The following is a 27,691-nucleotide window of genomic DNA, read 5'->3' as shown; positions in this document are numbered from 1 at the left end:
TAACGTAAGGCGAATACCACTTTTTTTTTTTTTAAATAATTTTTATTGTGCTTTAAGTGAAAGTTTACAAATCAAGTCAGTCTGTCACATATAAACTTATATAGACCTTACTATGTACTCCCATTTACTCTCCCCCTAGTGAGTCAGCCCACTCCCTTCTTCCAGTCTCTCCTTTTGTGACCATTTTGCCAGTTTCTAACCTTCTCTACCTTCCCATCTCCCCTCCAGACAGGAGATGCCAATACACTCTCAAGTGTCCACCTGATACAAGTAGCTCACTCTTCATCAGCATCTCTCTCCAACCCATTGTCCAGTCCCTTCCATGTCTGATGAGTAGGCTTCAGGGATGGTTCCTGTCCTGGGCCAAGAGAAGGTTTGGGGACCATGACCACCAGGATTCTTCTAGCCTCAGTCAGACGATTAAGTCTGGTCTTTTTATGAGAATTTGGGGTCTGCATCCCACTGATCTCCTGCTCCCTCAGGGGTTCTCTGTTGTGCTCCCTGTCAGGGCAGTCATCGGTTGTGGCCGGGCACCATCTAGTTCTTCTGGTCTCGGGATGATGTAAGTCTCTAGTTCATGTGGTCCTTTCTGTCTCTTGGGCTCATAGTTATCGTGTGACCTTGGTGTTCTTCATTCTCCTTTGATCCAGGTGGGTAGAGACCAATTGATGCATCTTAGATGGCTCCTTGTTAGCATTTAAGACCCCAGACACCACAGTTCAAAGTAGAATACCACTTTTTTTTTTAGGTTTCATAGCCTGCTATACAGCAGAGTTTTGAACAGTAGGTCATAACGTTGAATTACGTGCTGTAACATTGTATGGAGTACATAGCACTAACAGTAAGATGTCCAAAAAAATTTTTAAAAAGATGATTGTGAATGTGGTTTGTCATAACTCGATTACGTTGTACATTGGGGACTACCTGTACTGTAGCTGTTGAAAGAATAAGGATATGGAACAGTCACCAAGTCACCCAGATTGTTAAGTAGGAAAAGTGGTATTCAGAACAGTGTACACAGAAGCTTGTAAATGCATAGATGAATTCTGGAAGACTGTATAGGAACTGGTGACGATGGTCACTCCTGGGAGGGGGGCTGGAAAGCCAGGGAACAGGATTGGGAAGAGAATTATTTTTGTTATTTTCTTTTGTGCAGATGGAACACTTTGATAGAACACAGCGAAAATGCTATAGGATGAAATGTTAGAAAACAAATGCTTTTTCTTATTTAAATAAATTACTCTTTCAAATAATAGTTACTGATTTTTTTTTTCCCCTTCCAAGCTTGGTATTACAGAGAGTGCTATTTCCTGTTTAGAAAAAAATTTATGTGAACTCAAACTTGGACAAGACCTACTATATAATACTAAAATTAAAAGCCACCTACCTGACACTTGCCAATTAACTGTTCCTTCCTGGTCTTTACCATGAATGAATTCACTTATTAAAATTACAAAACATTTTGTGACTTCACTAAGTATACCAGCTTTTGTAGAAAAACGTCGAAGAGTAACAAGGCATAGTCCTTTTCTCAGAGGTTAAGAAGCAGAGTGACTGACAAACGTGGAGAATGTGTACAGATAAGATGAAGCCCATTCACAGGGGAGCATTTAAAAGGGCGAGTGAACTTGAAACAAGAAAAGGCTATTTCATTTTCAGAGAAGACTCTGGAGGCAGTAACTTCCAAATGTATGAGAGATTTCATGTGTCAGAGAGTAAAATGGGCATTGAATAAGATTAGATTCAGTGGCCAATTGTTGGGACCAAAAGATTGTGACTCAGCATATGGAAGCTATGGATGAGGGTAAAATTGGGAGTTTGAAGCTGGTGAGTTCCGTGTCACTGCTGGTGTTCCGTACAGGTTGATAGCCCCATGAGGCTGTTGCAGGAGGAGTGGAACAGTGAGTGGATGTTTCAAGTAGAGGACTCTTAACCCAAAACCTGGCTACCGTCAAGTCAGTTCTGACTCATGGCAGCCCCTGTGTGTCAGGGTAGAACTGTGGTCCAGAGGGTTTTCAGCGACTGATTTTTTTAGAAGTAGATCACCGGCCTTTCTTCTCAGGTGCTTCTGGGTAGGCTCAAACCTCCAACCTTCAGGTTAGCAGCCAAGCACGTTAGTGGTTTGTACCACCCAGGCCTTTAAGCCCTGAGATTCTTTGAACTGAACTTCGGTGTTACAATTTTTGTCTCCTCATAAATACATATATGTGTATTTACTACATTTTTTTTAAACTTCCTTTTCTAGGGGAGCACCAACAGCCTCATTTTCCTGGCCTCACCAGAGGATTAGTAGCTGTTCTTTTATACTGGGATGGAAAGCGGTGCATCGCGAATTCCCTGAAAGCCTTAGTACAATCCAGACGAGGAAAGACGTGGACCCTCGAACTCAGGCCTGTTTGCCTCTTATGATTTCACATGTTACTTAGAAATTACTTGAAGAATTATAATTTTAGAAATAATAAAACTTTCTGTTACTATGTATGTAGAATATATAAAATAAGGGGATTAGTAAATACTCTCATTCTGCCAAGAGCAGCATGCAATTTAAAACTGCTTTATATTGTTTACAAACAAAGAACAATTCAGTTGTTCACGCACGGACGTTTATTGAAACGCAGTGATCTTGAAACGATGGAAGGAGCTAGGTTATAATTGACCCTGACTGCGTTCAGTGATGCAGCATTGCTGTAAAAGAGCTCTTGCTGTGTCCGTTATCTTCGTTACAGTTATTATTGTTCATTGTGGCTTTGTCGATTTGATTTCATTACAGTCCAGAGCTGGTTTCCATGACAACACGCTTTACAGATGAGCTGATGGAGCAAGGATTGACTTATAAAGTTCTTACCCTGGTGTCACAGATTGATGTGAACAACGAATTTGAGAAACTACAGCGAGAGAGAGGCTTGGGCAGTGAAAAACACCGCAAAGAGGCAAGGATTCAATGAGATCAATTCATAGGTTGTCTGTGTCAAATCTTGGAGGCAGAAAAATCATGACAATTAGAATATTCTTCTAATAGAGGTATAAGAAAAGTAATAATGCACATTAAAGTATATAGGCAACTGTACACAAAACTGACGTTATGACTTCTTTATAGCCACTTACTTGCCCTTTTAGTTCTTCTGGAATAAAATCTTTAAAAAATTAGTCACCCCATAAAGGAGCTTGGAATTTAGGAATGAGGACTAACCAAGAGGCTTTGCTCAGAATTCCATAGGTGAGATTTTAGGATCACGTGTGCATTCAGATAGGTTTATTTTAGTTAGCCTTTCTAAAAGATAGTTTTATGTTTTGGAATAAGACCAATGCCGTTGTAGTTTATCTGTACTAATAATCGTACTGTTTTATTTCTAGGTTTCCGATCTCATCAAGGAATGCAGGCAGTCTCTGGCAGAAAGCCTTTTTGCCTGGGCTTGCCAGTCACCATTAGGCAAAGATGACACTCTGCTTCTTATTGGGCATTTGGAAAGAGCGACAGTTGAGGCCAATGGCTCATTGGATGCAGTGAACCTTGCTCTTCTCATGGCTCTTCTGTACTGCTTTGATATCAGTTTTATAGAACAAAGCACCGAGGAACGCGATGGTACTGGACTTTATACCTACTAATACATTCATTTTAAAAATTAGGTTCAAAATTGTGGTGGTAACGTTTACGAAGGGTGATATGTATCTACTTAAAAAAATGTATATTTTATTCTTATGTGTGCAGTTCACCCATATTTGAATGTTGGGTGTTTCTGCTCTCCTTTGGCTTTTGGAATAGAGAGTGTTAAAGGATAAAAAATATCAGGAATTACACATTCTTAGCTTCCTTGTTTCTTTGTCATTTATCCACATTTTCAAACCTTTCATGAAAACATCCTTAGGAAGAATAACTATAATTTTAATAGTACATGATCTTTGACTACTATTTTCTGTGAAGTAGGCAAGATTTCACTTGGCAACCTTGTGAGCAGTTACTGCCTAGCACTGAGGATCTCAGAAATGATCCCCACAAAAATAGCTGACTGCCGTTTAATGTCACACATGTTTGTCATTATTCCCATGGTTACCCCCTGTCCACTTGGACTGAATCATCCAGACCTCTCATTAGGTGTGTGGGAGAGTGGACATTTTCAACTTGTCTTTGGTGACCGTCCTTAGCCATTAGGAAAGGCTCGTTTAAACCACAACTACCCTTGACGCCAAGCAAGTTGTCACACAATAAGTTGTGTATCACAGTAAGCAGAGAGCTGAAGCATCGGTCACATTTCCCGTGTTGAAAAAAGTGAGCACAGAGTTTCGTATAGGTAGGCAAGACCACGGGGCCCTGAACCCTAGAGGTCTTTTAGGCGCTAATGGAAGTTTGTAAGCTGGAATCCTAACGAGCCAGATGGAATAACTGTGAAGTGTCATAGGCGAAGACGTAAAGTGTTTTGCCTTCAGTGGGAATTGTGTCAAGTTAGGGTGCTTATGTGAATTAGCTCGTTTTGATTTTAAGTTCTTACTGGTCATTCTGTATATCTTAGATTAATAAACGGGAGAAGTGTATTATTCACGCACGTACAATAGTAGGCAGAAAGTTTTAAAACAGAGAATTAAACAATGGGTCTTTCTTGGTTAAAAGTTGGGGACCACAGAACTAGTTGTTTACAACCCAGTGCCGTTGAGTCGATTCCGACTCATAGCGACCCTATAGGACAGAGTAGAACTACCCCATAGGGTTTCCAAGGAATGCCTCGTGGATTCGAACTGCCAACCCTTTGGTTAGCAGCCGTAGCACTTAACCACTACGTCATAAGGGTTTCCTAGTTGTTCACAAGACAGATCAAAAGGAAGTATCAGAAAATAATGAAGTAAAGTAAATGAATTCTTAGGTGGTCAGTGGTTTTTCCTATTATTTTAGTGTTTATTCAGAATCTTGTGCTTGTTTGAAGCACTGTAGTGCAATTGAGCTATAAATGGAAAATCCTTGAATCATTATTTGGCAGTTTGTTTATGTTGTAGCCAGAGTGGATGCTCATTTATACTTTGTGTTCTTTGTTTTGTTAAGTTTTTGTTTGCTATTTTAAATTCAGCATATTATTTATCTAGTAAAATTATTTTTCTTTCCTAAATTTCGTTGTTTCAAATATACACAGCAAAATACACACCAATTGAACAGTTTCTACATGTACAATTCGGTGACATTTGATTGTAATCTTTGAGTTGTACATCCATTCTCACCCTCCTTTTCTGAGTTGTTCCTCCTCCATTAGCATAAACTCACTGCCCCCTAAGGTTCTATCTAATCTTTCCAGTTGCTGTTGTCAATTTGATCCCACATAGATAGTACTTAAAACAGCATAATGCTCAAGGCAGACCTTTTTTTACTAGTTAAGCGAAACTATTGTTCTGTTTTAAGATGACTTCAGGGGATATTCTTGGTTTAAGATTTAAAATTTATCTCAGGGCAGGAGTTTCAGAGGTTCATCTGCCCTCCATGGGTCCAGAAAGTTTATAGTCCATGAGAATTTGAAATTCTATTCTGCATTTCCCCCTTTGGATTGGGATTCTTCTATAGAATCTTTGATCAAAATGTTTAGTAATGGTAGCCAGGCACCATCCAGTTCTGGTCTCATGGCAAAGGAGGCAGTTGTTCATGGAGGCAATTAGCCACACATTCCATATCCTTCTCCTATTCCTTTTTTTTTTTTTTTTTAATTTTTCTTTAGGTGAAAGTTTACAGCTCAAGTTAATTTTTCGTACAAAAATTTATACACATATTGTTAGGTGACACTAGTTGCAATCCTTGTAATGTGACAGCACACTCTTCCTTTCTAACCCGGGGTTTCTTGTGTCCGTTCAACCAGTTCCTGTCCCTTCCTGCCTTCTCATCCTGCCTTCAGACAGGAGCTGCCCATCTGGTCTCGTGTGTCTGCTTGAACTAAGAAGCACATACTTCACGAGTACTATTTTATGTTTTCTAGCCCAGTCTAATCTTTGCCTGAAGAGTGGACTTTGAGAATGGTTTTAGTTCTGGGTTAACGGAGCATCCGGGGGCCATGGCTCAGGAGTTCCTCTTGTCTCAGTCAGACCATTAAGTCTGGTGTTTTCATGTGAATTTCCTTCTCCTATTCCTGACTCTCCTTCCTCTGTTGCTGTAGGTGAATGGAGACCAATTGTTGTGCCTGGTAATGGTTGCTTACAAGCTTTTAAGACCCCAGGCACTACACAACAAAGTAGGAGGTAGAACAGAAGCACTAAACATGTTATTAGGCCAGTTAACTGGGATGTCCCATGAAACCATGACTCTAAACCTCAAGCCAGGGAACCAAATCCCATGAGGTGTTTGGAAATTTTATGTTTTTTGGACCTTTGCATAGCATTGCTTTTTGTATTTTAGATTTTATATGCAGAAAACGATGAGTGACTCTTTAAACTTTTTTCTAGTTATTTATAGTACACATTTACAAATGTCTAAAAATAATGAAATAAAAATTTAGAATTATGGTCTCTTTTCTCTTTTACTTTTAGTTTGTATAATCCTTACAGATACAGTGTACTTATTGGTATGTCAAACATTAATATTATTTAGTTGAAATTCTTCGGCGAAAATGCTCAAACTCATTCCAGTATATGAAAAATGAGAATGTATTTCTCAAGTTTTTGCTACAGTGGTCTGTCTTTGTGTTTTCAGATATGCTTCATCAACTTCCACTCTTGACTGAGAGACAATACATTGCAACAATTCACTCTCGCCTTCAAGACTCACAGCTGTGGAAATTGCCCGGTCTGCAGGCCACCGTGAGGCTCGCCTGGGCACTGGCCCTCAGGGGGATATCCCAGCTGCCTGACGTGACAGGTGAGTTGCTTGTGGGCAGTTTTTTAATGAAAAGTGACTTGTCAGCATTTAATGATATCTTGGAAAGGGTATTATCTTTGAAATATATAAATATGAGCATAGTAAGATACCTAGAGTTGTAGTAAGTGAACCCTGGCAACGTAGTAGTAAAATATACAGGTAGTCCCTGGCTTATGATGACGTTCCCTTCTGACGACTCTGTTGTAAGTCAGTTCTGACATAAGTTGAATACCTCTTTAAGTTTTCATTACTATTGCTTTTTATTATTGGTATCTATAAATCCAGTCTTTGAACATCTGTGTGTGAACACCTGAGAATGATAGCATCAGCAAACTACATGCTGCAGCGTTGTATGTAGTACATATTGCTGATAATAAGATGTACCCAAAAAAGGGACAGTTCTAAGCGTGGCTTGTCGTAACTTAAATATGTTGTAAGTCAGGGACTACCTGTATACCTACTAATTTCTTTCTTGACTACCGAAAGAAATTATATGGAATATTATTTCCCTTTTTTGGAGCTGGCAACAATGCTCTTTTAGCTTTTTTTTTCCTTAAGAGTTTAAAATTCAAAATGACAGTATCGCATTAAGTAATTTTTTTTAAATTAAAAATCATTACTATTTTCATTTTTATACATTTCCTTCTTGGTTTTGTCCATAGATAAACCAACTTTTTACATTGTGTCAAATTAAAAACAAACAGTATTTTAAAATCCAAGATATTAGAAATGAAATATTTGGACCAATCAGGAATGAATGTGGAATTCTCACTTTTAACAGTCTGTTACCCACTATTTGTATGATTACCCACGTTGTTCCATGACTGTCTCACAGATCATACGGAAGAATACAGCATACTCTATGACCTTCCGTTTAGATTCATGTAGTTATCATACTATATGGTTTACCCTGACAGGATTAGAGCTATGTGTTAGCTGTAATTTGTCACTTGTGTACGTTTCTGTGGTAAATCTGCAAAGACCTTATTAACGTTTGCAGGGCATGTCAGTGTTTTCGGGTGCCCGGGTGTCAGCAGATTCCAGCATTTTATCGACGTGTGATTCTAGAACATCTTGTTGACTGGAGTCACGCTGGTCCTCCCTGAGAGGGCTGCAGAAAGCCTTTTCTGTGTGTGTTAAGAGTCTCTCTTAGGTCCAGTTTTTTTTCGTGGTCAAAGGCTGATAGATGGCTGATTAGACTTTTGCATTCATATATAAATTCTGTTTTTCAGTTATACCATATTCATAAAAAACATAAGTGTTATTTTAGTACTTTGCTGGCATAAAATTGCTCTTTAAAATTTTAAATGGCTATGTAATAGTTGGAAATCCTGGTGGCGTAGTGGTTAAGCGCTACGACTGCTAACCCAAAGGTCAGCAGTTCAAATCCATCAGGTGCTCCTTGAAAACTCTCTGGGGGCAGTTCTACTCTGTCCTGTAGGATTGCTATGAGTTGGAATTGACTCCACAGCAATGGATTGGTTTGTTGGTTGGCATGTAATAGTTAATCAAATTCCTATAGGTGCCAAATTGATTATGTCAGGTTTTTGTTTTTCACTGTCAAGAGTTTTTCTGAGTGACCCATTTGTTCCATTTAGATTAAAATATGTTAATTGGCTAATAGCTCTCTGTCAGCAGCAGTGTTACATCACACTTCTCTAAAGTAGTTTTCACTGATAATAGTGTTATTATAAAGGGCACATTTTTTTCTAATGCACTTTTCTGCAGTTCTTCTCTGGGCTTTGTGAGTCAATTACAGTTACACACAGCCACGTTTTGTGCCCAGGACATGCTAGAAGGTTGGGAAGAGAGCTGAATTTGGAACCTTCTACAGAGTATTATGAGATATTATAATCCAGGTTAATGACTTTTCCCCCATGTACTGTTTTTTAAAATATATTTCTAGCCCTGGCTGAATTCACAGAAGCAGATGAAGCAATGGCAGAGCTCGCAATTGCTGACAATGTTTTCCTGTTCCTCAGCGAATCTGTGGTAGGGTCAGAGAACTTCTACCAGGAGGAATTTTATATCCGTAGAATCCATAATCTCATCACAGATTTTCTTGCCCTTATGCCAATGAAGGTAAGTGGACTGTATGAAGAGTACAAAGTAGTTGAAGGATTAGAAAATGATGTCAAACTGACTTGATTATATGTTAGAAACTAATAAAGTCTGTAGGCACAGACTAACGTTTGACAGTAATTTGTTAGAGTTTGTGAATCTGTTTGTTGAATCCGTTTGTGACTTATGAAAGTGAAATAATATAAAACCTGTTCCCTAAAAATAAGGTAATAGGAAGAAACATTTACCATAGAGGATGGTTTATAGTGAGGAAGTACTGGATAAATGAAAATGCCTTTATGGGTAGAAAATTATTTACCACGGGGGTCAGTGCTGAGGTTGGCCTTATTTAATATTTCCATACATGATGTGGAAGAGACACAGTGGGAAATCTCCAGCTTTATAGAGATTTTTAGGCTCTTAATTCTAGTGTAGACTTTTAAATGGGCTTCATCATGGGTACACGTAAAGGCATTTATTGAAGAAACTGTAATGCGAAGGCTGTTTTTAAATAGTGGGCTCAAGCTGTAATACTGATGCAGGAAACGGTTCTCGGAGCCGTTGCAGACAGTCCCTTCACAGTGCCTGCTCTGTGTGCTCTGTGGCCAAGGACACCGTCAAAATGCTGGCAGGAAGTAAATGAAGGGAAAGCTCTGTAAAGCCATCTTTTTGTGTGTATGAAAAAATACCCGATAGTTCTACGCTTGTAATATCGTCTTGCAGTTCTGATACCATATCTCCTGAAAAACATTAAGGCAAGTGAAAAAAGTACCCAGAGTGGCAACGACCAATCAAAGATTGAAGAGCTTATATATTATTTAATGAATCAAATGTTTATTGAAGTTTCTGTTATGTTATAGGTATTATGCTAGGTATTGTGAAGAAGACAAATAAGTAGGATACTTATTGCCTGCCAACAAAGAATTTATACCTAGTTGGGGAGATAAGACATATACATAGGAGAACATCGGCAGTCACAGTAAATAAATGAGAGGCACAGGCAGTAAATGACAGTGGATGTTTTTAGGGTAAGGATAGCTCGTTCAGGACTGGACTAGTCAAGGAGTCAAGGAGTACTGACAGGTAAATTGAAACTTCAGCCAGCAACCCTGAAGGACTTGATAGATTAGCACTGCAGAATTTTGGAAAAGGAAGAAGCCTTTCTAACTCTTTTACATCTGAGGAAATGACATCTTAGAAAGGGGGTTTCTTCTAGCTGTGAGTCGGAATCGACTCGATGGCAATGGGTTTGGTCCACGTGGGAGTTTGCTTATGGAAAGATAGTCTTCATCTGGAAAGAGGAAGGCTTAACAGTATCTTTTAAATGTCTAATTTATCAAATATTTTTCTTCTATGATTCATCCTTTTTATGTCTGACCAAAGACTTCTTTACCTACCCTAGGTCACAAAGATTTTCTTCTAGAGTTTTTTAATTTTAGACTTTTCAATTAGGTCTGTGATCTGTTTTGAATTAGTTTTTGTATATGATGTGTCTTGTGGGTCAAGGTTAATTTTTTTGCAAATGGATGTTTGGTTGTTCCCGCAGCATTTGTCAAGAACACTGTCTGTTCTCTGTTGAATTACTGTGGCTCCTTTGTCAAAAACTAATGGACCATACATGTATGTGGGTCTCTTTCTAGACTCTGTTCTCTTGATGTAAATGTATATCCTCCTTCCTGATTTTCTGTGTACTTGTTCTATCGAATATTCAGAAAGAAGTGTTGAAGTCTTCAGCTGTGATCGTGGATTTGTCTAACTATGATATGTTTTAAAGGGAGACGTGGTTTCTTGTTTCGTTTGGCATTTATTTTACACAATTATTATAAGGCAGTGGTTCTCGACCAAGACTGTAATGCTCTTCAGGGGGTGTTTGGGAAATGAGTGGGACCATTTTTGCTTGTTATGATGACTGTAGTGGTGTTGTTGATAGTTAGTAGGCCGTTTCAGGGATGCTAAACTTCCTACAATGGTTAGGATAATCCCACACAGTGAGGAAGTGTCCTGCCGCAAATGTCAGTAGTGTACCAGTTGAAAAATATTCTTGTTAAACTCAACTTCTCTGTAGTGGAAAATTCATTGAAATTTTAAGATACTACAAATTACGGATAGTAATATTGCAATAAAATTCCTAACATATTTCTTTACATCGTTAAAGTGAAATATATACTTAAATGGTGTTTTTCTTTTATATAATCACTTTAAGACAGTTTGCTAATTTTCTTATTTCATTGTTATTAAACCGTATGTAATAAATTGTATATTAACCATGGTAATGCATTTAATAGGTGAAGCAGTTGAGGAATCGGGCGGATGAAGATGCTCGGATGATTCACATGAGTATGCAGATGGGAAACGAGCCTCCCATTTCACTTAGAAGGGATCTCGAGCACTTCATGCTCTTGGTAAGCCACTAGACTGGACACTTGGTCACTTCATGCTCTTGGTAAGCCAGTAGACTGGACGCTTGGTCACTTCATGCTCTTGGTAAGCCACTAGACCGGATGCTTGGTCACTTCATGCTCTTGGTAAGCCAGTAGACTGGACGCTCAGTTACTTCATGCTCTTGGTAAGCCACTAGACTGGACGCTCAAGGCCACTTCATGCTCTTGGGAAGCCATTAGACTGGACGCTCGGTCACTTCATGCTCTTGGTAAGCCAGTAGACTGGACGCTTGGTCACTTCATGCTCTTGGTAAGCCACTAGACCGGATGCTTGGTCACTTCATGCTCTTGGTAAGCCACTAGACCGGATGCTTGGTCACTTCATGCTCTTGGTAAGCCACTAGACCGGATGCTTGGTCACTTCATGCTCTTGGTAAGCCACTAGACTGGACGCTCGGCCACTTCATGCTCTTGGTAAGCCAGTAGACTGGACGCTCGGTCACTTCATGGTCTTGGTAAGCCAGTAGACTGGACGCTCAGTTACTTCATGCTCTTGGTAAGCCACTAGACTGGACGCTCGGCCACTTCATGCTCTTGGTAAGCCAGTAGACTGGACGCCCGGTCACTTCATGCTCTTGGTAAGCCAGTAGACTGGACGCTCGGTCACTTCATGCTCTTGGGAAGCCAGTAGACTGGACGCTCAGTTACTTCATGCTCTTGGTAAGCCACTAGACTGGACGCTCGGCCACTTCATGCTCTTGGTAAGCCAGTAGACTGGACGCCCGGTCACTTCATGCTCTTGGTAAGCCAGTAGACTGGACGCTCGGTCACTTCATGCTCTTGGGAAGCCAGTAGACTGGACGCTCGGTCACTTCATGCTCTTGGTAAGCCAGTAGACTGGACACTTGGTCATTTCCTCCCTACGTTATTTCCCCCTAACTTTGGAAAATAACCTGAATTCCTTAAATCCACAGTAAATTGAATAAAAAGGTAAATTTTTATTTAAAAGTAATTGTAAAATTATAGACATTTTCCTACAGCATCTTTGCTTACTCATTGCAGATTGGCGAGCTATATAAAAAGAACTCTTTTAATTTGGAACTTGCTCTAGAATACTGGTGCCCCTCAGAGCCTCTCCAAACTTCCACGATCATGGGTTCTTACCTAGGGGTCGCTCATCAGCGACCCCCTCAACGCCAGGTGAGTTTTTAGTTTTTCTCCTTTTATATACTGGCATGGTGACTGGGAACCGTGAAAATGTGTTCTTTCCTTATGTTATTGCTGTTAAACAGAAATGACCACTAGTGTAATATTTAGAAACATATGCTTTTTCATTTTATTTAAAAAATTTGAAGCCCTTAAATTTAAGTTCTGAGCGTTTTGGAGTTCATGTAGCCCAGTCTGAATTATTCAAGACAGAAAGGTGTCTAGTCTCTTTATAATTGCCGGTAAGTTCTTAATGTATCACTTAGTTGAATTTATTGGTATTTAGTCTGTCATCTGTAAACAGGAACTAACATATGTCCATCTCTCTTACCAGCTGGGGAAGATAGGACAGGAGAGGAGAGGTCTAAGTACTGAGGAAAAAGGCATAGGAGTTATAATTGATGACAAAATGCCTATAAGTTAGTAGATACACAGTAAAAGCTCATTTTCTAACCTGTATTAACAAAAGTGGAGCCCTGGTCATGCAGTGGTTAAGAGCTGGGCAGCTAACCAAAAGGTGGCAGCTCGAATCTACCAGCTGCTCCTTGGAAACCTTATGGGGTAGTTGTACTCTCTGCTGTAGTGTAGTGTTGCTGTGAGTCAGAACTGACTTGATGGCAACGGGTTTGGGTTTTTCTTGTTTTTGTTTTGGTGAGCAGAGGCAGAGAAGACAGATTGCTGGGTTAGTCTTCACTGTTTGATTTCCTGTTCTAGCAACTATCATGATACAGTCTGAGGTCATGAGCCATTTTATTTATTTATTTGACCGCGTATTTTGCATTTATTGTTTCATTTTTTTCCCATTTAAAACAACATTCTGAATGAGGATTTGTCCAAAAATTTAGGAGTTTTCAAAACTCGTTTTTATGAAGAAAGTCAAACATTTGGAAAAGAGAATAATTATAATGACTGCCTAACATCTTAATGTAACAGCTGTTAACGTCTTGCTATGTTGCTTCATCCAGTACTATTATTTTTACTATTTTTATTTTACTGGGTTTTTAAAGATAAAAATCTAGGTAGCATGACATTTCACTCCTAAATAGTGTGTATCTCTTTAAAATAAGGATATTTTCCTACCAAATGACAAACACCATTGTTGCACCTAAGAGGTTTAACCGTAATTTTTAGAAATCTGTAACATTTTCAGTTTTGAGTTCCAGCTGATGAGTCTGAATAAGGTATTTAGTTGTTGATAACAGATTTAAGGCCTAAGCAGAAAGGAAGGAAAAATTTAAGAAGTGGACATAGAAAATAGGAGTGCATGAACATGGCATTGGAGAGAACAGAAAATGTTTAGGTTACTGTCAAAAAATGGCCTTGGGTTTCTAGGCATTTATACTAATTCAGCTAGCATTTAGGAACTCCAGGTTCTAAGTATACCGTTGTGTTTGGGGGTTAACTGTAGATGAGTACATTTCTTCAGTTGTTTTGTATGTTTAAAATGTGAGTAGTTCTATGACATTAAGATGTTTTGAAAGAAAGGTGCTTTATGTTCACAAAAAATTATTCTGTAATTGCATTTAATTGCTGATGACAAGCTTGAAAAACAATTTTTCATAAATAGAAACGTCAGGTTATTTTGTCTTTGGAGGAATTGGATCAGAGCACTTAATTAGTTCTAGTCCATATGGAGTCTTTATTAGCTAATCCATATTGCCTGGAAGTCAAGAGATACATACATATATACATTTTTGGTTTTATTGTTTTTTTTTTTTTTTTTTTTGTATTTCAGGTTGTCTTATCAAAGTTTGTTAGGCAAATGGGTGACCTGTTGCCTCCAACTATTTATATCCCTTATCTGAAAATGCTCCAGGGCTTGGCCAGTGGGCCCCAGTGTGCCCACTACTGTTTCAGCCTCCTCAAAGTCAACGGCAGCAGTCACGGTAGGGGAGCCTGCGCGTTGTCCAAGTTTGTTGTGACACTTTTGAGTGCAGTATCTCTTTGCCTGTTAAAGAATGTTGGTTATTTGTGGTAGGTTCTAAGTCATTTTTACAATAGCAGGGAAAAGAAGCATACTGGTGGCTTCCTGCATAGTGGTGCCTTGATTGTAGTCACACAGAGGGGGGAATTTTGCCATTCTGCTTTACAAGACACAGGTCACTTTAACAAATCACAATTAATACATATAAAATTCTAAAGACACATCTGGTGCTCAAAGCAAACTGTATTCTTGCTACATAAATTTGATTTCTTTCCTTTGTCTTCGTGAGTACTTTGTTTTTGAAATTTTAATACTTAGAATTTTTCTCCCAGGCCTCTTGCAGTTTGCTTATTTAATATTCAGACTTGGGACTGATTAAACCAAAAGCATTGCAAAAGGGAAGAGGAATATTCTTATTTTCATTTTCACAGGGAAGGAAACTAGGGTTTAGAAGTTAAGTAGTTTACCCAAGTTCACAAGTACTTGGGGAGCCGTGACTGGCACTGAGATGTGCCCGGCTCCGAGGCCGGGGTTTGTATTGCAGTCACAGTTTGCGTGTCTTGCATGCCACGCTTTTGCCCCCAGTGCTTGGCACGTGATGGTGAGTGCAGTTTACACACATAGATGGAGTTATCTGTTTGGGAATTTACACTCAACATTTGGGAATTATTCTGTATAGTTACAGCACAGAGAACTCTTCTGGACAGGAAATAGGTAACTGACACCCGAAGTCATTTACCTTTATGTTTACCTGGGCACCACCTCGTTCTTAGAACCAGTTGCTGTTGAGTCCATATTAACTCATGGCGACCCGAGGTGTGTCAGAGTAGAGCTGTCCTCCACAGGTTTTTGTTGTTGTTGTCATTGAGAATATACACAAACATACATCAATTCAATAGTTTCTACATGTACCATTTAGTGACACTGATTGCGTTCTTCGAGTTGTGCAGCCATTCTCACCCTCCTTTTCTCAGTTGTTGCTCTCGCATTAACATAAACTCACTGCCCCCTGAGGCTCCTATGTAGTCTTTGGAGTTGCTGTTGTCAGTTTGATCCCATATAGATAGTTCTTCAGCTACGAGTTGGAATTGACTCCACAGCAATGCATTTGGTTTAAAAGAGCGTGATGCTCAAGGCAGGTCTTTTTAACTAGTTAAATAAAACTATTGTTTGGTTTTAAGATGACTTCAGGGGATATTTTTGGTTTAAGGTTTAAAGGTTATCTCGGAGCAGTAGTTTCAGGGGTTCATCCACCCTCCATGGCTCCCTAAAGTCTAGGGTCCATGAGAATTTGAAATTCTCTTCTGCATTTTGCACGCTTTGATCAGGATTCTTCTGTGGAATCTCTGATGAAAATATTCAGTAATGGTGGCTGGGCACCCTCTAGTTCTTCTGGTCTCCTGGCAAAGGAGGTTATGAAATGTGTAGCTAATTGCCTCCATGAACAACTGCCTCCATGGGGCTTTTAATGGCTGATTTTTTTAGAAATAGATCACCAGGTCTGTTTTTCAAGGCACCTCTGGGCGGAGCTAAACATCCAGCCTTTGGATGCTTTTAGCAACTGAGTGCTTTAACCATTTATACCGCCCAGGGACTCATAGCCCCTTCTTAACTCCAACAAAAGATTAATCTAGAGTTCTGGCTCCTGAGTGCATTCTAATTCATTTTCAGCATACTGCTTAACTAGACAAGATGACACTTATCTTGGAAGCACTCCTTATTTTGAAACATCTGAAATTGCTGCTCTCTCCTGGCAGTCATTGTAATAATTCAGATAGTATTATGAGCTCTCTTTTATTATTATAATTTGGAAAGCGAAACTTAATAGTTATCAAAGGTGCATCCAATTTGAAACTTGTACGATACCAAAACAACTTCATTGTTTTAAATTCATTTTCTTTCTTCATTTCCAAGCACGCGATTAGAAATTTTTGCAATGAAATTTTGTGTTTCTTTACAGTTGAAAACATTCAGGGAGCAGGTGGCAGTCCTGTTTCCTGGGAACATTTCTTTCACTCCTTAATGCTTTACCATGAGCACCTCCGGAAGGATCTGCCAAGTGCAGACAGTGTCCAGTACCGCCACCTGCCTTCACGTGGAATCACCCAGAAGGAGCAAGATGGACTGATTGCTTTCTTACAGCTTACGTCTACCATCATTACTTGGGTAGGTGACCCATCCATGGCACTTGAAAGGATAAGTTTTTCTGTATCTGACACTTTAATGAATCCCCCCAATTTTCTTGTAATGGTTAAAGTCTGTGAATGATGAATTTAGCATATACCTAGCATTCTGTACTTAACCTCTTTGTTTTCTTGACCTTTAGAAGGTAGAAGTTATGATAGTTTTGCTTGTTGTCTTAAGCTGAGCATGAAAATAATTGCCAGAGCCTGAAAGAAAACAAAAAGGCATGGTTTTCTACTGTATGTGTGGATTTGCTAGTGTGTGTACATGTATATACGTAAAGTATATTTTTAATTAAAAAGTTATTTACTGAATTTTTTTTCTTTCCTTACACCAAATCATCTTACCTGCCACTACCAACTTAGTTTTTATAAAAACACTATTTTCATTACATAATTTCCCTGCTTAGAAATCTCTTCTGGCTTTTTCTGTCATTCACTGGCGGAAAGCTAAGTTGCTTAGTCTGACGTTCCTTCTGAAGTGTAGGGATAGTGTCTTCCGACTTTTTGGTTTTTCTAATAATGCTTCATTACACAGCTCTAAACATAAAGTTATGAATTATTCACTGAATTAGAATGGAGTGATACTTCATACCATATATCTCTATTTTTTATCGCAGGAAAGAACAAGATACTTCTTTATCTTTTCATTTATACAATGTATTACAATGTATTACACTGTTCCAGAAATTATTTAAAATGCCTAGGTAAGATTTATGTGGCTGTGGCAGACTATTTGTCTTGGTTTGCATTATTTTTTCATACTTGGAGCAGTAAAAGTTATCCTACAAAGACTATTTCTCCTCCATTCTTTAATTTGGCTGAAGCAGTGAGTGAATTTCTTCTACTGGTGGACTTCATCAGTGAATGACAGGCTTATCTTTGTTGTAGTGTGTGGTAATAAACCCATGGGTACTCAGTGGAAATGTGATTTAGTTGATGGTTCCTGGCCACTTTTGTTACCCACTCTTGTGTTTTTCTGTTTAATTCTCAGAGTGAAAATGCTCGTTTGGCTCTCTGCGAACATCCGCAGTGGACCCCGGTGGTGGTGATTTTGGGACTCCTGCAGTGCAGTATCCCCCCTGTCCTAAAAGCTGAACTACTGAAGACACTCGCGGGTTTTGGGAAGTCGCCTGAAATTGCGGCTTCCCTCTGGCAGTCATTGGAATACACTCAGGTAGCATTATGAACACCTTTATTTTTATTATTGCAGATAAGCTTGGAAAATGAGCCTCGATTCTATCGTAGATGAGTCCTATTGGTGACTTGTAGTAAACTGTGTGGATTGTAACAAATTATGGATAACATTAGGAAGAATGGGAATTCCGGAACACTTAATTGTGTTTGGGGGGAACCTATACATAGAGGCAGTCATTTGAACACAACAAAGGAATACTGAGTGGTTTAAAATCAGGAAAGGTATGTGTCAGGGTTGTATCCTTTCACCAAACTTATTCAGTCTGTATGCTGAGCAAATAATCCGGGAAGCCAGACTATATGAAGAAGAATGTAGCAGGAGGATTGGAGGAAGACTTATTAACAACCTGAGATATGCAGGTGACACAACCTAGAAAGTGAAGAGAACTTGAAGCACTTATGAAGATCAAAGACCACAGCCTTCAGTATGAATTACACCTCAACATAAAGAACACAGAAATCCTCACAACTAGACCAGTGAGTAACACTATGATAAATGGAGAAAAGTTTGAGGTTGTCCAGGAGTTCATTTTACTTGGATCCACAATCAATGCCCATGGAAGCAGCAGTCAAGAAATCAAATGACATTGCATTGGGCAAACCTGCTGCAAAAGACCTCTTCAAAGTGTCGAAGAGCAAAGATGTCACCCTGAAGACTAAGGTGTGACTGACCTAAGCCATGGTATTTTCAGTCACCTCCTATGCATGCGAAAGGTGGGTGACGAATAAGGAAGACTGAAGATGAGTTGATGCCTTTGAATTGTGGTGTTGGAGAAGAATATACCATGGACTGCCAGAAGAACGAACATGTCCCAGAAAAAGCACAGCCAGAATGATCCTTAGAAGTAAGGATGGTGAGACCTCGTCTCAAGTACTTTGGACATGTTATTAGGAGGGACCAGTCCCTGGGCAAGGACATCATGCTTGGTAAAGTAGAGGGTCGTTGAGAAAGAGCAAGACCCTCAAGGAGATGAATTGACACAATGGCTGCAACAATGGGCTCAAACATAGGAAAGACTGTGAGAATGGCAGAAGACCTGGCAGTGTACCGTTCTGTTATACATAGAGTTGCCATGAGTCAGAACCAACTCGATGGCACCTAAAATCAACAACAATAGTACACCGTGAACTTTCCACTCAAATAGAAAAGTGAAGACTTTTGGACAGAGCATAATATCCTACACTGGTAGTCTTGGGTTTTTCTCTTGCATCAGTTGATAACTTCACTAGGTTGCTGGAGACTGGTTCTTCGTATAACTTTCTTAAGACCCTGGTTTTTATAGTCTAAGAATTCCTCAGTTCTGGCTTCAAGACTGGAGCTGTGGTGGTGCAGTGGTTAAGAGCTGGGCTGCAGTTTGAATCCACCAGCCGCTCCTTGGAAACCCTATGGGGCAGTTCTAATGTGTCCTTTGAGGTCTCTATGAGTTGGCTTTGCCTTCAAGACCAGACTAATGAAAACCTTCTAAATTGTATCTGTACTCTTAAAATGTGGGAATGCATCCATGTCTTTTCTGTTTCTTTTCCCATATGAAAAGTGTGAAGTATCTCTGTATAGCTACACTTTGTCACTGGGTTGTTTCCCATCAAAGAGAAGGGATTTGTTAAGTTTGTACAGAAATTTTAATAGCAGCCTGGAGAGATTTTATTGGTGGTCATGAAGGCTCATTGCCAGGACCGTAATCTTGACCTTAGGCAAAAGCAGACACATGATGGAAGGGATTTCTGACCTGTGGACACTTAGGGAATGTACATGTGCTGACGTGAGAGGGAAAATACATGGGTTGATATGATGTGTGAAGCCTCAGTGAATTTTTAGCTTTCTCTTTCTCTACTGGCATTTTTCTGTCAAGTGTAATTATTCTAATACTTGGTGAAGAAGGAAAATAAGGGTGTGATTTATCTCTAGGAGAGAGAAGTATCTCCAGGAAATGGCTAGGGGGAATATGTGTCTTAGAACATAAGAGAGCCAGCCTTTCTGATCCATTAGTCATGGTTAGAAGCAACCATTTTGCAGCAGTAAAATATTTTAGATTACTTTCTCACTTGTGGCTTAAAGATGTAAATAATACTTTTCAGGAACAAAATTAATACAGTTGGTGTGTGCTGAGAGGCTGTTGCTTTTGGATGAGAATTGGTCCTTCTCCCTAAACCATGATTCATGAGCCTGTCAGTACTCCTCCGTGTCCCAAGTGCTTGCCGGTGTTTCTTTGCACCTAAGATGAAACATGCTTGGGTTTAGACTTTTCTGTCCTTAGAGCAACGCTGTGGTTTTTAAAAAAGATCCTTCCTCTTAGTATCTTCCTGACATGTAAGAGGTGAAGTACCAAGACATTAAGGATAATTTATTACACCATAGACTTCTTAGATACCTGACAAGTGCAGGATGGAACACCTTAACTCAACACTCCTACCCACTTTAGGCAACCTATTCTGAGTAAGTTTACATCTTGTTTTTTTGGTGCGAACAGTAAGGAAGGTTGTAAGTAGACCAATATCTTGAACACTGGTGCGATTTCACTGCATAAATCCTAGAATATCTGACTGAAAATTTGCTGGAAAAAATCCCTCTTGTATGCACTTAGAAAATACCAGTTTTCTGAATACCAGGTAATTGACAGTTCATCTTGAACCTGAGGTGGGTGTTATCAGAGTCTGTCAGAGGCTCCTTGGTTGTCATTGCTGATGGTGTTGCTCTTAGGTATGTGGATGTGGTGGGTGAGGTAGATGACTGTTACGTTGCAAAGCCGCTGCGTTCACTGATGGTCGAGGAACGCGTCTAACATCTCGTTCTTTTTATTTTAAGATACTGCAAACCGTAAGGGTGCCAAGCCAGAGGCAAGCTATTGGTATTGAGGTAAAGTTTTCCTTTTGATTTAAATGCTCTATTCATGTATTCTGGTACTGATAAAAACACTAAGAGAAATTATTCTTACCCTCCTATTAAAGTTCCTGTAATTTTCAAATTTAATGTATTTTTCATTGGAATGGTTTTCTGGTCAGTGTTGCAGTGGAGATGAAACTCATAGCGAAAGGACCCAAAATACTTAAGGTTTCATAGTTGGAAAAGAATGTCCCACAGCAGACTTCCGAATGGAGAGTTCTTTGTTTGAACTCAGTTTAATTAGCTGCTTGTGTCAACCGGAAATAAGACTACTTGTTTTAGTTTATCTTTTCCTCTCTCTCTACTCTTCTCTCTTTTTTTAAAGAAAAATCTAAGGTTTCTGTTCTTTATTCAAAGTTGGGAACAGTATATGGGAATTTGACATTTTCCACTTGATAGATACAGATTCACACAATACTTTTGTGTCTTCTCCTCTAAATAAAAATGGTAATATCTGTTATGTGTCTTTTGGTAATGTGATTTTATGGCAGTATTAATGAGTTAATGTCTGCAAAACGCTGCGTACTTTATGGCTGATAGTTTTACCTTGCCAACTTTTCTTTGTCTTTATTTTTCCTTGGAAGGTTGAATTGAATGAGATAGAGTCCCGGTGTGAAGAATACCCATTGACGCGGGCCTTTTGCCAGCTGATTAGCACCCTGGTGGAGAGCTCCTTTCCTTCTAATTTGGGTGCTGGACTGCGGCCCCCCGGCTTTGACCCTTATTTGCAGTTCCTTAGAGATTCTGTGTTTCTCCGATTCCGCACAAGAGCTTACCGGAGAGCGGCTGAAAAGGTTATGTTTGGAGGAAAACTTTTTTCTCCTTATTCACTCACTGCTGCTTGTTCTTTTATTGAAGGTAGAGAGCACTTTACATCCATGTTAGCTTTTGAAAGATAGTAAAATTACTATTCTTAATTCTGAAATGTCCATGGTCTTATTAGTTTATGTGCAGTAAAAAAGAAACATGGGCATTGGTACTAAAGCAGTGACTTTTTAATTGGCATGACTTCATAGTCATTTAGATATTTAATCAGACAAAGTGAGACTAAAATGGAAGCAAAGATATCAGACCTTTGCTGTTGGAAATGCACTGCTCCTTGTTGGGGTGTTGAGGTAAGAGATGGAGGTAGGCTTAAGCTCACACCCCTGTTTCTGTTGATTGGTGCCACTTCTGGGTTGTGGAGCCTTGGCCTAGTAGGAAGAGTGTTGTGATGTGTTAGGCATGTCTGCCCGGGATGGAGGCCGAGGGTGCCCTGACTTTTATGATGCACAGATTGGTCTGGTTGGAAGACATTTACCCTGAGGTTATTATAGAGATCAACTAATGTAATGCCAGTGTTACCGTGAGGCAGGTACTATTAATATTCCCATTTTACAGATGGAGGCTTAGCAAGGTTAAGGAACTTGCCTAAGGTCCAGGACCAGGATTTGAACCTAGGACTCTGATTCCAGATCCAAGCTCATAACCACTAAGCTATGTAAGAGACCCTTTCAGGTTCTGACGTAATGCACTTTAGTTTATAATACTGTTTGTTGCCTCACAGAATACCCATGGGTGTATCTTATGGAGACATTTCTGTTTTATTTTTATAGTTTGTTCTTTTTGAACCTGTTGGGTTTTTATTTTTTGTTTGTTTTCGTATTAATGATTATAAAATGATTATAAAAATAATTCATGCTGATTTGCGGCAATTAAGAAAATAAAATTCAAGAGAATTTTTATCATACACAACCCCATTGTGAAAGGTTAACTACCTTTTTCCTATGCTTTATTACATACTTTATTAAAATTGAGATAATATTTTTCCTATGCTTATATACTTTTTTTTATATACTTAAATAATATTGAGATAATTAGCTATATTAATTTGTATCCATTTTTTTCCACTTAACATAGTAGCGTAAGAATTTCTTTCATTTCATTAAAAATTTTTGAGAACAGTCTTAGTGGCTGCCTAACATCATTACTTGTATCTACCCTGGTGTATTTATTCCTTGCCCTATCACTCGACATAGTTTGTTTCTTGTATTTAGACACAAAAAACTGAAGTTTGTTCTTTGTCAATTGCTTTAAAATTTTTGCTTCCCCTGTTGGAAGTAAACACTGAGAGAGGTACACATTTTACTGAAGCCCTAGAACTGCTTGTTAACATGTGTTTTCTGATTGGTTGAAAACACTAACAGCAACCAGGCCTCATTACTTAAAGTAAATGTCAGATGAGTAATGATTCCTGATAGTTCTGACCTCCTCAAGAAAATGTTCCGTTTTTTTTTTTTCTGGTACTTTGTGTACTTGTCTTAAATGTCTTCTTTTCCTTTCCTAAGGAGGTCATTGTGACCTAAGTGTTTAGAGCTTCACACGGCCATGTTCTTTGTAGGTCTTAATATTTTTATCTGTGTGCATCTGTACACTTCAAGAGCTGCTATTGTCCCTGGCCACCCTGGATTTGAGTTCCACTCTGACGTATTGACCCTAAAAAAACTTCCTGACAATTTCGTGAATTGATTTTAGTGTTGAAAGTCATCTCAAGGCTCCACTTGTATATAAATGAGAAACTGAGAGTGATAGAGGCAGTATATATATTTATCAAACATAGTATCACTGTTATATGGTGATATGTCTTTTTTTATTTAAATAAATGGGTTTCCTGGACAAATTTGGAACATACAGGAAAGTAGAATACTTTAAAAAATAATAATTAAAAAATACCCAGTAATCTCAATTCCCAGACTCATCCTTGGTGAAATTATGGAAATTATGGTAATAATGAATTTAGAATAATAGTGGAAAAAACCATCCTGTACTCAATTACCCAAACCAGCCTTATTAAAAATCTATGCACTGGGTTTTTTAAAACTGGGTTTAGTATTACTGTATGGACAGATTTATTTGTTTTTTCCTTTGTCATAACTATTTTTCCTTCTTGTTGCATAGCTTTTGAAAACCTCTTTAATAGAGAGGTGATAATGTGGTCATTTGGGCCGCACCAACCAGTGGGCTGTTGTCTGCTTGACTTTTTGATGACAACTATTGGGTGAGCACTGCTCTGGGAATTAAGGGATCTGGGCCCAACTTCCAGCCCATTTGCTGGCAAGCTTTCTGACCTTGGGTAAACCATTGACTGCTCTGAGCTTCGCTTGCCTTCACTGTAAAACAAGGGTAGTTAGGCTGCACGATGGTCACATCCTTTCCAGTGGCTTCTTATTGCAAGTGGGAAATATTACATACTTTGGAGAACCGCCCAAGTCTGATGTTGGTTAATTATAAATTAAATCCAACTAGATAATAAGTGCTTTAGATTTGTCAATGAAGCCCAAATACCTGCTTTAGAAATGTTTAAGAGCAATGCTTTTTAAATGTTTTATTTTGAGAAATTAGATAATTCATTATCCTTTTGCCAAAATACGTATGTATTTGTCGTTTAGCGTAAATTACTAAAGTAGATGAGGGACTTCATTCATTTTCTGGAGGAAAAAGCGGGAGGGGTGAAAAACCTGGCAAGGCTTGGGCTGTTACATGGTTATTGAAATATCGGTGTCTTTCTTAGTGGGAAGTTGCTGAGGTGGTTTTGGAGGTGTTTTATAAATTGCTCAGAGACTACGAGCCTCAACTTGAAGATTTTGTAGACCAGTTTGTGGAACTGCAAGGTAATTTAATTCTATCATTTTCAAACAAGGTGTCAGCTATTTAGAATGTTTGGAATTAGAAGTTAATCTTTTTTGTTACGTTGCCATAATTGTTTCCAGTAGGAGAAAGTAAAACTAAATGTTACTGAATGAAAGACCAAGGACCCTGCCTTACAGATACCTTAATGAGTTAGCATGTGGCGGGTGACTGTGTGCAGCTCAGCCCTGTGGGAACTGCTGCTGCCTGTGATCCGTGTCGTTGTGTCCAAATTGAGACTCGCCTTCATCTGTTTAGATGCTCAGATATTTCATGTAAATCAAGTGTGTGACAAAAAGATGAGTTTGTCATTTCTTGGATATGCTGTGTTCCGTCCAGGAGAAGAAATCATAGCCTACAAGCCCCCTGGATTCAGCCTGATGTATCATCTTCTGAACGAGTCACCCATGCTGGAGCTTGCTCTGAGCTTGCTGGAAGAAGGAGTCAAGCAGCTCGACACCTATGCGCCTTTCCCTGGTATGTGCTGGGATGTCTTTATGATCGTAGACAGTTTTGATAATTTCATGTTTTGTAAACCGAGGGTTTGAGGTAGATCGTCTCTGAAGTTCTCTTCCACGGTGAGGTTCTCTCTGTATCTACAGTGGTGGCTTCAGTGAGTCACACGATGAAAATGTAAGTGAAAATAGACTGAAGCACAGAGACCCTCACTGGCACTGTCTCTCACTGCAGGGTCTTTTGTAGGTAATTACAGTTACCTTTCTATCACTTCTACCATGCCTAACTTGAAATTTAAAATACTTGTTTTTGTTTTTCCCTGTGGTATTTATAAAGGCTGTCACTGTAGTGCCTGATACATAGCAAGTGTTCAATACATTTTATTTAACGTTATTATAACAACTAGTTACTAACATTTTTTGAGTGCTTACTATGTGTTTGAGTTGTCTGGGGTCGCTATAACAGAAATACCACAGCTGGATGGCTTCAACAAGCAGAACTTTATTCTCTCGCAGTAGTAAGCGAGCAGTCCAAATTCAGGGCACCAGCTCCAGGGGATGGCTTTCTCTCTCTGTGGGCTCTGGAGAAAGGTCCTTGTCATCAGTCTTTCCGTGGTCTAGAAGCGTCTGCACAGAAACCTCGGGTCCAAAGGACATGTTCTGCTCCCAGCCTCTGCTATCTTGGTAGTATGAGGTCCCCCCTCTCTGCTCACTTCCCTTTCCTTTTATCTCTTGTAAGATAAAAGGTGATGCAGGTCATGCCCCAGGGAAATTCCCTTTACATTGACTCAGGAATGTGACCTGGTAAGGGTGTTACATCCCACCCTAATTCTCTTTAGCATAATCTGATCTTGCCTCATCAAGCACAGGTAGAGATTAGGATTTACAACACAGAAGGAAATCACATCAGATGACAGAACGGTAGACAGTCATCTAATACTGGAAATCATGACCTAGCCAAGTTGACAGAGATTTTGGGGGACAGAATTTAACCCGTAACACTATGGATCTGGCTCTTTTACAAGCTTATTGCGTGTATTAACTCAGTCTACACAGAAGCCCTAGGTGGTAGGTTTTACTATTTCCACGTCACAGGTGAGGCAACTGATACAAAAATGGTTACATATCTTTCCCCAGGAAGTATCAGAGCAGCGATTTGAACCTAGGCAGCTTGGCTCCAGAGCCCAGGCTTTTTCACACTGTGCTATGTTGCGTCTTCGTAAGGTGACTGTGCTCTAAATGAGAATAGACACATCCTAAACGCATGAACTGTAGCTGTGGAACCAGAACGTACAGATAAGAAACTGGGAAGAAACGAGCTAAAATTTTAAATTTGAGTGGTAGGATTATAGGTGGTCCTTGTTTACATTTCCCTTTACTTCCCAAATTTTCCACGATGAATATGTCTTAGTCTAAGTCAGGGATTCTTGTCCTTGGCACTGTTGGCATTTGGGGCTGAATAACCGTTCATTGTGAGTGCTGTCCTGTGCATTGTAGCCCTCTACCCACTAGATGGCTGCAGCAGGTCATCGGTTGTGACAACCAAGTGTCTCCAGACTTAGCCAAATGTCCCCTGAGGGACGAAGTTGCCCTGGTTGAGAACCAGCGTTTTAGATAACCAGAGAAGAAGTACAGAAGAAATGACTTGAGAAGCCATCTCATAAAAGTCATCTGGATCACAAAAATAACCTTTGCAAAGTTGCTTCTGAAAGTTTGAAAAATTGGGAGGCTTTTAAATGTAGAACATGTCCTTTATCTGGTTTCCATAAGAGTTGCCTATGAGTTTCTAAGATTATATAGGACTTTCTCATTTCATTTTTGGTTTATAGGGAAGAAACACTTGGAGAAGGCGGTTCAGCATTGCCTGGCACTGCTCAATCTTACACTGCAGAAGGAAAATCTCTTCATGGACCTTCTAAGGGAGAGTCAGCTGGCTCTGATAGTCTCTCCTTTAGAACAGCTATTACAGGGAATCAATCCGAGAACTAAGAAGGCAGACAACGTGGTGAACATTGCCAGGTAAGGCACATCTGTAGGTAGAGAAATGATGACGTGTTCAGGTAGGCATTCTAGCTTTGATTTCCAGATCTGGTGCGATCCCTAGTGTGTTTATTTCCTGCCTTTGTTGGGGGCAGGCCTCATTCTTACCTTGGCTTCTCTAGCCCCTCTGATTTTAATTACTGTGAACCTTATCATTTCTTTTCTTCTTCCTGTTTATTTTATGCCCTAAAAATGTCCAAGACTAACATGACATCATCTTAAACTTGTCTGTGTCCTGCAGGGAAATTGGATGTTTGGAAATAAAATTTTCACTATGTATATCCTTTAATATTTTTGAATTTTATACCACATGAATGTGTTACTTACCCAAAACTAAATGAACAAGGTAAATGTTAAATGAATGAATAAACGGAAACATTACAATCGTTTTTTCTGTACAAAAGGAGAGTCACAGGTCGATTAGTCAGATTGTTCAGTCATGGCATTTCTGTATCAGTCATGTATTTGCAGATTGAGAGAATGTATTTTTTTAGTAGTAAAGACTCAAAAATTTCCCCACGTTCCTTGATAACAGTTAGCTTTTAATTTGACCATAATCTTGTTCAACTAGTTAGAGATTTATAATGTACAAAGGACCCCAGGTGGCGCAGTGGTTAAGTGCTCAGCTGCTAACAGAAAGGTTGGCAGCTGGAACCTACCAGCCACTCCATGAGAGAAAGATGTGGCAGCCTGCTTCCGTAAGGATTATGGCCTTGGATACCCTCTGGGGCAGTTCTCATTGGTCCTGCAGGGTTGCTGTCAGTCCGAATCGACCTGACGGCAGTGGGTTTACTGTTGAAAAGATTCATTTTGCCTTTGTTTGTAATAGTAAAAAATGGGAATTCATATTTAATTGTAAAAAAATTGGAATCAA

At 39.3% G+C, this 27,691-nt stretch overlaps 1 protein-coding gene across 2 annotated transcripts in view; it reads left to right on the top strand.

Moving 5' to 3' along the window:
- The window catches only part of NUP205 (nucleoporin 205), a 77,373-nt gene that overhangs the window by 8,621 nt on the left and 41,061 nt on the right, over positions 1–27,691 (top strand). The window contains exons 4-18 of one of the 2 annotated variants that reach the window (XM_064289681.1): positions 2,246–2,390; positions 2,771–2,930; positions 3,355–3,583; positions 6,659–6,823; positions 8,730–8,905; positions 11,170–11,286; positions 12,328–12,465; positions 14,207–14,357; positions 16,356–16,561; positions 17,573–17,755; positions 20,579–20,629; positions 21,241–21,450; positions 24,207–24,306; positions 24,662–24,799; positions 26,607–26,796. In XM_064289681.1, the coding sequence (XP_064145751.1) occupies positions 2,246–2,390; positions 2,771–2,930; positions 3,355–3,583; positions 6,659–6,823; positions 8,730–8,905; positions 11,170–11,286; positions 12,328–12,465; positions 14,207–14,357; positions 16,356–16,561; positions 17,573–17,755; positions 20,579–20,629; positions 21,241–21,450; positions 24,207–24,306; positions 24,662–24,799; positions 26,607–26,796 (2,359 nt within the window). The remainder of the gene's footprint in view (positions 1–2,245; positions 2,391–2,770; positions 2,931–3,354; positions 3,584–6,658; positions 6,824–8,729; positions 8,906–11,169; positions 11,287–12,327; positions 12,466–14,206; positions 14,358–16,355; positions 16,562–17,572; positions 17,756–20,578; positions 20,630–21,240; positions 21,451–24,206; positions 24,307–24,661; positions 24,800–26,606; positions 26,797–27,691) is intronic. The other variant, XM_064289682.1, reaches the window with a different exon arrangement.

This window comes from Loxodonta africana, chromosome 8 (genome assembly GCF_030014295.1).
Source record: "Loxodonta africana isolate mLoxAfr1 chromosome 8, mLoxAfr1.hap2, whole genome shotgun sequence".
NCBI lineage: Eukaryota > Metazoa > Chordata > Mammalia > Proboscidea > Elephantidae > Loxodonta > Loxodonta africana.
This window is presented reverse-complemented; position numbering and strand designations above follow the sequence as displayed.